The 12,944-nt window shown below is 38.8% G+C and overlaps 1 protein-coding gene across 7 annotated transcripts in view; it reads right to left on the minus strand.

Annotated features, from left to right (window-relative positions):
- The window catches only part of diaph2 (diaphanous-related formin 2), a 373,933-nt gene that overhangs the window by 234,441 nt on the left and 126,548 nt on the right, over positions 1–12,944 (minus strand). For all 7 annotated transcript variants that reach the window (XM_085433575.1, XM_085433570.1, XM_085433569.1 and 4 more), the window contains 4 exons: positions 9,747–9,863; positions 5,393–5,511; positions 4,001–4,065; positions 3,117–3,221 (listed from right to left, as the gene is read on the minus strand). In XM_085433575.1, the coding sequence (XP_085289701.1) occupies positions 3,117–3,221; positions 4,001–4,065; positions 5,393–5,511; positions 9,747–9,863 (406 nt within the window). The remainder of the gene's footprint in view (positions 1–3,116; positions 3,222–4,000; positions 4,066–5,392; positions 5,512–9,746; positions 9,864–12,944) is intronic.

Below are 12,944 nucleotides of genomic sequence, written 5' to 3' on the forward strand. Positions count from 1 at the left end.
GGTATAGCAAGTGCAGTCTTCTCTTACAAATACGATACGGTATATAGCGTAGTTACGTTAGGCTGAATTGGGAATAATCTAAAGTTCTTACAGCAACACTCTGGTAATTTGTGCCAAACAAATGACATGTTTCCCTGTCGAGGTTAATGTCTCTGCAGCTCTCCAGCAGTAGCTGTTCTTTGAAGGAGCATTCAGACAAACAGAGAAAGAGAGAGTTTGACTCTCCGGAGCATCTCTGCTGTACGCTACGTGTTAATGCACCATAGCCAGCTAGTCTTCAAAAGACACAGACCTGCTGTGGGAAGATGAGGGAAAGGTGTGTTATAGTGCAGAAAAAAGATTGTTAAAAGCTCCAACGAGGGAATTAGGGCAGGTAAAGGTAGCACAACCTGATGTACACAAAGACTGAGCAAGGCAAAGAAAGAACAAGGCTGAGCAGGGGAGGTGGCGATTATGGACTGATTAAAATGGGCTTGCAGTGCTTAGGAAAGGAGTGATGAACTAGTTTGGGAACAATGAAAAGCCAAAACAAATTCAGCCTGTTTGAGGTACCTGTTATATGACCAAACCCATGAACAAGCAGCACGGATTTATAGATGCTCAGTGGATACAGGAGCAGAAGAGATTTGTCCTTTTAGATGTCACAGGTAAAAACACGTCCTGTTATTGATCAGACACTTAGTAAATACTAAGGTATGCAGATGTTTACTGCAGTACGCTCTCTATGGTAAGCTTTGACTTATCAGGACATAATAAAGGATTACATATTCCTTACAAGGTCTTAAAATTAAGTAAATACAACCTGAAATAAACAGCAACTGTCTCATTATTATTAAAATTAAGCCAAAATGTAGAAGTCATGTGTGAGAAACAAAGCAAACCCTATAATTCAAAGGCATGTAGAACTCCTCTTAGCAGCAATAACTCCCAAATGTCTTTAATCAGTCGTTTTCTGGATGACTTTATCAGTTCCTGTTGTGGAGGAATTCTCGCATCCTCGTATTTACTGTGTGATGTTCGCAGGCATTCATTTATACACAGCTCTCTTAAGGTCCTGCCACATCTTTTCATTCGGGTTCAGGTCTGGACCTTGACTGGGCCATTGCAATACTTTGATACTTTTCTTTCAACAGCCATTTTGTTGTTGCTGCTGTGCTTGGGATCATTTTCCTGTTGTGTGTCCTAGTTTTAGCCAAGCTTTAGCTGCTGGACAGATGGCCTCATATTTGAATGTAAAATACATTTGTATACAGAAGAGTTCATGGTCTACTCAATAACTGTCAGGGTCCTATTTCTGCAAAACAAGCCTGCCTGAAAATCATCACCCTTCCTCCACTGTTCTTGACAGTTGACATGCTTGTGGTGATGTGCTGTGTTTAGTTTTCCCTAATGTGGCGCTGTGCATTATCCCCACGTTGGTTTTATCCATCCAAAGGAGATGGTTTCAGAAGCCTTGTGGTTTGGTCATATGCAGCTTTCCTAACCCAAGCCATGCTGCCATGTTGTTTTTGGAGAGAAGAGGCTTAATCCAGCCAACCCTATCAAACAAGCCATGATTGTTCAGTCCTTTTCTAACATGAACTTTAACATTTAACTTGTTAACTGAAGCCTGCAGAGTCTGACATACGTAGCTTGTAGGTGAATTGGCTGGCAAGTCCACTCCTGGGAAGACTAAATGTTTCCACTTGCAAATACTCTTTCCCACTGTAGAATGATGGACTACAGTGGGACCATTAGGACAGGTACTTATGACCCTTTCCTCACTGATGAGCAGCAACAATTGCTTATTCTGAGATCACTGCTGATATCTTTCCTCCTTTGCATTGTATTAGCCCACACCTGTACCATCCAGATGTGCAAATTGTCACGAATTGCTTTTAAAGAGGTGCTCACACACGATCAGTTAATCAAGTGCATTTGATTAGCAGTACCTGACTGCTACTTAAACTCTTAATTCCCAGAACTAGAAGGGTGCACTTGGTTTTTCACACATTGCTTCTGTTATATTTGGCTAAAGTTTTGTTAAATAAATAACAATATTTAATGTATTGTTGTTCATCTGAGCTTGAACTAAAATGATTTTAGAACTTACTAAGGATGTTAAAAGTTAATTATAAATATGTAAAACTCATTCTTTTTATCAGGGCTGTGCACCTGCACACACACCTACATTTCTATTAAACGGTTAGATGTAATGCGTTAATTTGTTATGGCTCAATTTGACACCTCAGAGGTTACAAGTGCAGGTAAGAAGTGGCGACACACCCTGTAGGCGTATGAAGCACAGAAGTGAGATCTACACACAAACTGAATCCGAAGGAGAAAACGGCTACATAACTTTGGCTATGAAACCAGCTGAAGTTCATTCTGCACAACAGTATTTTTTGTAGACTGACGTGAGATCTGAAAGGTTCTGAGCTGTGAAAGTGATTCCTGGACCACATATGCAGTTTATCAGTTGGTAAGTACCAACATAAGCCACGAGATATGAATGTTTGAAAGAAAAAGCAACCTCTGGTACGGATGTAGCTATACCATCTTTCAATGCTGGTTTATATTAAATTCCCTAAGCAGGGAGGCAAACTGCCTTTTTGTCCCAAGGTAGTACTAAAGTGTTTGAAATTGGGTTAAGGGGGAAATAGCAGTCATTTTCTGCATTCAAAATGGAAGATTTTGCCTGGGAAGAAATGATGTGGAGGCCAAGAAAAAGAAATGCAATCGATGTCTGTGATGATAGAATTTCATAGGAAAAGCTTCAATAGAGCAATTCGTCCATATAAAGAAATACAACTTAAGAAGGAGATTGACCCCTTATTAAATCAAATGTTCTTGCATGGGTGATAACTCCCACTTACAGTAGCTTTGCATCTGTAAGTGGGGTGGAAAGGTATCCGGATAAAAACAAAACTTTCTTTTAGTGGCGCCATTACTTTTCTGTGCTACGATTTTAGGACAAACACATTTATTTGCACATTCTTAGTCTTTCATTTTAAAAACAGAAAAGTTTTGGACAACCGAGCTTCACCTATCTTTGTTTTCTTGTTTTTTGGGGAAAGATACACTATAAAGATCTCTGGGGAATGCAACATTGTTCTGTAGAGTAAAAATGGATTTACCTGGGACTCCAGGGCTTGGATCTTCCCCTCCAACTCTTTGATTTTTTCTTCCTTCTTTTGAGACTCGGCTTGGGCCTCCTGCCGTGCACTGAACTCTTCATCAAACTGCAACAAGAAATACTAAGATGTCTATGTGCAGAACACATATACAAAGATGTAAACACATGGGCACAGAGGTTGGTGAGCAGCAGGGTGTCTCCAGAGATTGGCCACAGGGCATGTCAACAGACACCAAAACACGCCACCTTACACTCTCTGGACAATTTCTGTTCATAGGTCCCGTGTCCCCAGAGCCCTGTTGTCCTCTGTCTTTGGTTCAGGCTTGGCTTTCATGTATCCTGATGGTTCTAACCTTTGCAGAAACTATGCCGTGTCGTTACAATGATTTCACTGTCCCAGTAGGGTGCCCGGTACGATGGTGGGGCATGATTCTTAAGGAAAAAACATTCCCAGGACCCCCACTGGGGTGTTGTCAGCCCGTGATAATGTTTCTCCATAAAACACAATTTATTACTAAAAGTACGACGCTGAAAGAAAGGTTTTGAATTTTATTTCTCTCCAAAAATACAAACCATCAATCAAGCCAGTAATTTAAAATACAACTAATTTAAAATACAGTAAGAGGCTCATAAAGCATCAGCTTAAAAACATGTATCAGAGTCTGCATATAACTTAACTCTACCCTGGCCCTGTGCACAAATAAGTATACATCAGAACATCTGCATTGATTCTTGTAATGCTGATACGGATCATGTACCGTCACAGCCAGGTATTGATCAGGGCATGGAAAATCAATAGCTTGTCTGGGAGCTCGGAGGAAGAAAAAACTTTCCTGATGGGAGCTGACCAACCGAGGGGCGCTGCTGGAGTGATTAATGTCTCACCTTTTTGGAGAACTCTGTTGCCTTCTGCTCACTCTCTTCAACTTTGGCTTTATCCACAAGCTGATCTGCAAGAGAAGTTGGCCATGGTCAAAAGATAATTCAAATGCATCTGTGGGTGTGCCTTACAGGCTCCTGAGATTTACAGTCGCATATTGTTTTAAAAGTGCATAAAAGCTGGGGATTGTTTTTTCTTTGTTTTTTTAAATCTTGGAACAACTGTTAGGTCTGGGAGATCGCATCAATCACTGAATTTTTAATTTCATTTCATTTAATGTAGCATTATCAGCCAGCGATAACATAATATTATTTTTTTTAGATTTCATTAAAATTGTATTAACATTTAAGCACCTTGTGCAACTCTTGGTTCTGATTAGCAAATGTACTTATCTCTCACCCCTTCATCTATTCCACTTCTTTATTAACATCAGTGTTTTATTGTAACAAGAACACCACCACCGACTGTTAGCTATCTGTTGCCTAAGGGTATGTGCCTTGAAACAAAAAGAAAGAAATCAGAGTATATAAATATGGATCAAATCAGACGTCTCTATCTTTTATTTTATTTTGTTAGCTTTGCCTTTACAAATCCCACATTTTACATCTGCCCTGTAGGTAGCAAAAGTGCAAATTCTAGGCGTTAATTATTTGCTAAATCACATATTTAGCTACACATTTTTCATTTAGAAAATGAAAAACCTGTGGTGAATGTGGATAAAAACACAAGTGAATAGACACCTTTCAAAAACTAAATGAAGATGTGAAAAGAAAAACAGATTTTTTGTTTCTTTTTAAAATTACTTGATTAAATCCAAGTGAAGTGAGAAGGAAAAAAAACGTCTTTAATACTGCACCGATCCTCTGTGCATAGGTTTAGAAACTTTTAATGACCCTTTGTTGGCAAGTTGCAGAACTGTTGGTGACACAACTGAGAGACACATGGTGGTGTTATTTATTTCTCTGTTTAAAAAGATACCCATTAGTAACACAGTGCAAATAGATGTTTTCACTGGAAGACTACAAGCAAGATTTTTTTAAAGTCTAACAGGGCTTTTTCTTCCTGAATTAACTGGATTCAGTTAACTAATAATTAAATGACCCTCTTATCTTATGACAAGTCACTGGAGATGTTAGACGAAGGCTCTGGGAGAATAATGAATATAACTCCTAATATAACTCCTGAAGCACAGGATCTAAAAAAAGTCACCTTTACTTAAGGTACTTGTTTTACCTTAAGCAAAGGTGACTTTTTATTCACATATTAACATTTAGATTTTGTTTGTCAACACACATCATATCATAACAGGCACAGTTCAAACCACTGCATCGCTGTGCCGTCTTACAGTATGTGTAATTAGCAAGTAACAAATGATTATGAAACAATTCTCTAGTTACCAATCATGTGGGTGAAGTCCACATCCAATCTTTTATTATAGACAAACTCCGGGTCCATCCCGCTGCGATGGAGGACCACCTGAGACACACACTCTTCTATCACCTTGTAGTACTGAGGCCTGAAGAGTCACGAAACACAGTAGAACAATTAGACAAACCACAGAAAGATATGAGTGACGCAAACTCCACAAGGCTAATTAACCACAAATGAGTCTGTTATCCAACCCAGAGGTCACAAAATGCCATGTCAAAAAGGGTGCTGCTGGACAAAATAGGCACCCTATTAAATTTGATCAACCGTTACATGGAATTAGCAGATTAATGGGTACACAGAACCCAAGTATGTGTTAGCCTTTCAATTTCAAGGTGACTGACAGTAGCCGAGGCCATGCTTGCCCTCTTGCATAATTTGCAATCATCTTTGCCAATTAGAGAAACCATAAAAACTGAAATGTAAATCTAATCAGTGTAATGTGAGTAATTGAAAGCACAATGAATAGAAAAACATGTCAGCCAGTTAGGAGTGTGACAGAGTGCTTGGTGTTTTCAAGAAGGTTGTGCGAATCGGCCCGAGAGTCCGACTCTAGCACACAGGCTGGTATGTGACCTTTTCTCTGTACCATTATCAGCTTTAATTGCAAGTGACATTTAGCAAATACAATGGCAGTTTAAGCAAGAGATAATTATTTTCTAAGCAAGACATTGACCAGAAAACCATTAAATGTGAAAAACTGACACTTAATGATGTTTATCAAATTAAACCTAAATTATGGATTTTTTCAATTATTTTAAATATAAATGAATAAATACAAAGTATCCTTTTTACAGGTGCACACAGATAGGACCGACTAATCCTGTCAATGCTATTTATTTATTTTTTATTGGGCAATAATGGTTATTATACAATTAATTGGTGGAATATAGCATTATCAATTGGACAAACAGGATAAACAACCCAGTGGTTCAATAATTACATGAACTCCTTTCATCTCTTTTAAATAAACATATTTTTAGTGGGTGCAGTGAGCAAAAGCTATGTCCCTCTGTTAAAAGGAACAATTACATGGTACACCAGTCCAGAGAGGCTTTCACTGGCAAATAATACTAATTTCATGTAGATTAATTCTATTGTTATTTAGAAAATATGAATGTGTATTTGCGAGCAACCATTTGGGTGTATAATTTTACAACAAGAAGATGACAAAGCCAACACTGGAAAATCTGTAAACCTGTATGTGGCTAATATTAATTCATTATTAGTTCATTTATAGCTTCCTAAAAATGAAAATCCAAGCTGCCAAAAATCCTGACATTTTATTCCATTTTTGATCTAAACAAGACACTCAAAGTCTGATCAAAGACTGCCCACCTGAATGGCTCTGTACCAGAGCACTACAATGAAAGAGCATTAATGTCACGAAAAATAAATAATTATGTTAGCAGGCAGAACCGTGAATAATGTGTCTGCTGTCAGGTAATTTGTCTGAAAAGATAAAAAAGTACATCATTCAAGTATGTATCTGAGCAAAAAGGAACACACTTTGTTATCAAACATTAAATGCAGAAAACTTTTGTTTTGTTTTTTTCTTCGGGGCTTTAACTCCGCACAAAAATTCAAAGGCTATGTTCTGATGATACCTTGTGGGTGGACAGACCATATCATGTTATGAGCAGGAAAATGAAAAGCCACAAAATTCTGAGCCAAAGCAAATAAGAATAAATCAGCATTTAGGTGCTCTGTTTTGAAAGCATGAAATGCCATAAATTAAGCCTGGTGGATTCGCCCACTCATGACTGGAACAAGCGAGTGAAAGCTCACACATCGCCCTGCATGGCTTAAGCACTATGGCACTCGGCTTACAACTGTCACCAATGTACACCACATTATTATCTCAATAAGCCGCCCTATTTTCCCTCCGTCCTCCATCCTCCGCCACCACCAGGCAGATAGGGGCTGGGTGGAGATAACTGCAGACGGAGAGAGTGACCCAGAACTGTCAGGCCCCTCCACAGTGGGCAGGGCTGGGCTCCAGAAGCAAGCATATGTCCCCTGCATCGTTCCCCACCTCTTCTTTTACTTTGGCACCTTCATTTCTTCCAGTGATAGCTTGCAGTTCAGCACAGCCCCAGCCACTTGATCCAGCTCTGCTCCACATAGCCAGTGTAATCCCCATATCACCAGGCTCCAAAAGAGCAGATCTGCTCTATATTTACTGGGTGGGTTTGATGTGCTCCCATTCATTAGGCTTTCAGGAAGAGATTAATTATCAAAAATACACCAAAACCCCAGAGGGGAGAAAAACAACTAGTGTTGTGTTAGAAGGAATTACAGTAGACAGAGCAGCTGCCCATTATAGAAGGTCTTATTATTAGAAGACTAATTATAATATTTAATGAACGCTCATTTAATGTTATTATTTGAAAGGAGAATTAAGGAGCCAAGTGTAGCGGTAATTCAAATTAATACAATGACAAAGAAATGTAATGTCTTACTTTGTACAGAAAAATACAACTACAAGTTTATTCATGTGAAAGCTACCTTTAAAAGACTTCCACCAGTAAATAATCCCAGTTAAACCCAACCATTTACTGGCCTCCCACTTTGTTTTAGTTTCATGTTGTGGAAATGGTATAGCCACACATTTTAACCACAACCCTAAAAGCTGATAACTCTTAGGGCAAAGGCCAAAAAATAGCCGATAGTATCTATTGGAAATAGCTGCATGCAGTGTAACACTGTGTCCTCCATCATCCTAAGTGCACAGCAGTGATGTACGAGGAATAAAAAGGCCTCAGTCATAATGCATTTCGGGTGATAATGTTTGGGTATGAGATTTTCCTTGCTTTTGTTATGCAAGCTCAAGAAGAAAGAAATATTCCAAAACATATCTTTAAAAAGGCCGTCCGATTTTTACGAGTTTTGGTACTGATCTCTCTTTACTGCTGGCTTACACTGTGGGCACTCGAGCTGAGGTGGACATAGTGATACTGGATGGTTAATGCGAATTCTATTTCTCACTTCCTCCGAATAGATGAGGAATACATAATTCATAACTCGAGGGGAACAGCAACTTGTCTATGGTAAATTCATCGTCCTCCTCACAGCTTTCCTTCATCTTTGAACTCTCTTTTTTAAGTCTTATTTCTGCAAAAAGATCTGACACAGCAGCGAAATCACCAGAATCACTCTATTTAGAAGAGTGTCGACCTTCCCGGCTACTGATATTTTTCCTCTTCAAAGGTAAAATAAAAAGCAACCCCCACAGGTTAAAATCAATTAAATTAAAACTACCGCCTCTGCTAACCAGTTAAGTTGCAGTTTACAACCATACCTATATAGATTTATAATTTATGTAGTGAAGACTTTGAAGAAATATAATACAAGGGCAATGTTAAGAATTTAGCAACCTGCCAAGAATGAAATATCTATGGTGTTGAAAATGTTCCCTCATTTTCCACATTATGTCAAAGTGAAGTCGACTTTGGACCTTTTGGATAGAAAATGTCACCGCTTCGTCACTTTATCCCATTCTACATTCATGTAAAACTTAATGTACAGTAAGTTGGCGTTTGATTTCCTGGGTTAGAGCTGTCTTAGATTTCATAAAATTAGGCCCAGCTGTTCCTGAGGAATCAACACTGACATGAATTGGACGAAATGATATCAGACCTTTACCTCCACCCCCCAAAATCTAATCAGTACTTGCTTGAGTTCAAGTGAATCTCAGCACCAAATTTAAAAAAATGCAGACAACCTGGAAACTAAATCTGTTTGTCCACTGAGGTTGCAATTATGGAGGCATTACTTTATCCCTGCAGTACTCTGATCAGTGTTTTCTTTTCTTTCTTTCTTTTTTTTTACTTTGGAGTTCACAATAAAGGAGATTAATAAAAAATAGCTACAAGCTATTTTTAAAGCTTTTCTCCCCTTTCAGAATGTAACTACAGTGTACACGTGCACATGTTTTGTAACTTAATGCTATTTTACTTTTGGACCCAGTTGAGCAGCTGCTTTTCACATATTTCATATCTGCTAATTCGTGCTCAGTAACAGGGATGTTAACAAAATTAAACAAAAAAAGCCTTATTATTTGTCAGATTATTGACAAATAACCAGGCAGAAAGCACCAGCATCATAAACATGATGATTGAAAACACCAGCTCCTTAACTAGCCTCCACCTTTCAGTCAAAGCAACCAAGTCCCTAATGTCAAACCTTAAAATTTATGCTTTTTGTAGCACTTTTTATGGGGAAAAAGTAAAGGAAAAACTACACCAAACTTACAGAGAGCACCACAAGGTCATCGGTCAATACAAAGTTAGTGGTAGGTAAAAAAACACAAACACAACTTACCTGATGTAATAGTCATTTCTGATGAGCAATAGGTGCTGAAGGATTGACAGGAAGTAGGTCTCTGAGGCAGTGTCTTTCACCATATTGGACAGGAGATGGTACACCTCATTCATATCAGTGCAAGAGTAAGGTTAAGGACAAGCAACTTTAGTTATTGACATGTTATTGCAGATATGGCTAACTTCTTTGGAAACCCCCCCCCCCAACCTGAACTCCTTATTATTCAGGATCATTCAACTGCAATAAACATTTAGATTTTCATTACTTCTTACTCCTTCTCATTATAGTTATTTATCTCTGCCAGCTTTTCTTACAAGGACTCTGTGCGCAGAAGCAAACAGAGATGCGATTCCTCTTATCCGTCCTCTCTCGAGAGAGAGAGAGCTAAAGCAGTGTAAACAGCTAACTTGTGGAAAGGGATCAGGAATGAAAAATGCTCCCCTCTGGTATCCCTTTTATTCCAGACTTTTCAAGAGATGGAAAATTAATAAGAGAAAAACTGGCTTGAATTTTTAAGCTAAGAATGATGAGCATCAGATTATTCGTAGGGCAAAAGTACAGTTGAGTCTCAAAACTGAAATTGAAACTGACATGTAGGAGGAGTAAAAACTGATCTTATTTGATTTCCAAAAGTTACTGATTACATCTTATGTTTGCATTTCCCAGGGGGAGGTAGTGATGGCTTTGGCATTGAAAACAGACATAAAACTGAACTAGCCTACATTTTATTCTTCATGTGTAAATATGTAATTGTAAGTGATGAATTAAAAAAAAGTTACTGAGAGAAAAACGTTTCAATTTTGATGTCGTATTTAAGGCAGTAAAATATTTGTGCTGTTCTCATAACCTCCTTAAAGTGTAACTCTAACAATTAAATAAATACAGAAAATGAGTGATCTGGAGTCTGTCTGATTTGTTTGCTTGAGAAAAGACGATTTCCCAATGGGCACTCATCTTCTCTGAAAATAAAAAGTGGAATAAGCCTCTCAGAAATGTGCAGAAAAAAAGTAGATTAAGGAGACTGCACTGTCAAGCTTGCAGAGATAAAAACCTGATTGCCATCCTAACACGAAGTGCAGATCTTGACAATGTATGTTAAAATATTTACAAAGAGAAACGCAGTAACTACAAAGCAATCGCGTTAAATTTGCAGCATGTTGGCACCATATGTCGTGATTTCCCTCCATCCTGCTTTCGGTACAGAAAATATCCGTTAAATGAATGTGCAGAAACTGAACTACGATCTTTATATGGCCCGGCTTGCTGTCACCCATACAAAACGATCTGCACGCACTGCAACTGGAGCAGATCAATTCTTTTAAACACTGTTTGACAGTCCGATTAATTGCTATTAATTTCAACAATGTCTGTAATTAAACTCTTATCCCATATCAAATTTTTAGAGAAGCAGGGATGGGAATACAGGCTTCTCTAAAGTATCATTTTGCCTTCCTTGCATTAGTGGAGTTTGAAGCCTGGGAGAATTACCAGGCCTGTGAGATTCAATTATAGCCTCACCACAGCAGCATTTGAGAGGACATGAGAAAGAGCTCACACTGGGAAAGTATCCAACTAGCTTCATCTATCACTAAACTGCAGACATAAACCTAATGTAAAATGCCAATCTATTCATTGGCACCTCCTCTACGCTCACTTTCTTACTCTCTGTCTCTCTTTACACTATCTCTCCAAATAATGAATAAACATGAGTGGCAGTCAAGTGTGATGTAGGCCAGTCTGTGTTGGGGTCAATCAATCACCATTCCACAGATCATTAATATTTATTAGTGGCCTGGAGTCACCTCCTCGGCACCTGGACCTGGGTCGGACACAGAGGAGACAGGCCTTTCAGGTTAATATTCATGAAACTGCTGCAAGACACATATACAGTCTTCAGGTAACAGAGGTACTACCTGTCTGTACATATATAAGAATGTGTCCGCATGCAGGCAAAGAGACAAAGGGTAGCCCTGGGCGTTGAGATTATGCTCATACCTAACAGATCAATACCAAATTGTCCTTCGAAACAAACATTGGACCTTCTCATTTGTGAACCTGCTCAAGCACATCATTAATCTCGGCGCACTTTTTCCCCCTATATCGTCTCTCCACATACACACACATTACCTCCTCCCCTAACCTACATGTGTCAACAGCAGCTGTCACTCACAGTAGCACTTTGTGCATGTACTAGGACTGTGGGATTTGGTGGAAGAAAAAGGCTGTGGGAATGAACATCTGCATAACAATGTCAGCTATTCATACATAGCCTTAGAGAAGATTTGTGAATTATTAAAAGGTTCTTGTCTGGGGTGCTTGAAGAAGTTTCCAACTTGGGACTAAATTACATATCACCTTATTAACTTCTACTGTGAGTGTTTGGAGTTAAATGGACATCCACAGAGAGCTAGAGGTCAAAATTCACCTTTCTAAATTGGAGCAGGGAAACGAGAGCAGACTGTTACTTAAACAGAAAAAAATATGATATGTTACCATTTAGGACAATATCACTTCATGGGAAATTTTAATTGTCTACTGTAAATGTTAAATGGTAAGAAAGGGAAAGAGTATTCCTATTCGATATCTCCCTCAGGAGTCTTACTAGAGTCCGACCAACGATAACAGACAAAAGACAAAAAGTGAAGTGAAGAGGAGAAGAGAAGAGCTAATAAAAAAAAGAGAGGTTGGAGGTTAAGATTACGAGGTTATTTACAGTGGGGCAAAAAAGTATTTAGTCAGCCACCGATTGTGCAAGTTCTCCCACTTAAAATGATGACAGAGGTCAGTAATTTGCACCAGAGGTACACTTCAACTGTGAGAGACAGAATGTGAAAAAAAAAATCCATGAATCCACATGGTAGGATTTGTAAAGAATTTATTCGTAAATCAGGGTGGAAAATAAGTATTTGGCCAATAACAAAAATACAACTCAATACTTTGTAACATAACCTTTGTTGGCAATAACAGAGGTCAAACGTTTACTATAGGTCTTTACCAGGTTTGCACACACAGTAGCTGGTATTTTGGCCCATTCCTCCATGCAGATCTTCTCGAGAGCAGTGATGTTTTGGGGCTGTCGCCGAGCAACACGGACTTTCAACTCCCGCCACAGATTTTCTATGGGGTTGAGGTCTGGAGACTGGCTAGGCCACTCCAGGACTTTCAAATGCTTCTTACGGAGCCACTCCTTTGTTGCCC

The sequence above is a fragment of the Copadichromis virginalis genome, linkage group LG2, assembly GCF_057382275.1.
Source record: "Copadichromis virginalis isolate Kocher_CV1m ecotype Utaka linkage group LG2, C_Virginalis_male_GT1.1, whole genome shotgun sequence".
Classification (NCBI taxonomy): Eukaryota; Metazoa; Chordata; class Actinopteri; order Cichliformes; family Cichlidae; genus Copadichromis; species Copadichromis virginalis.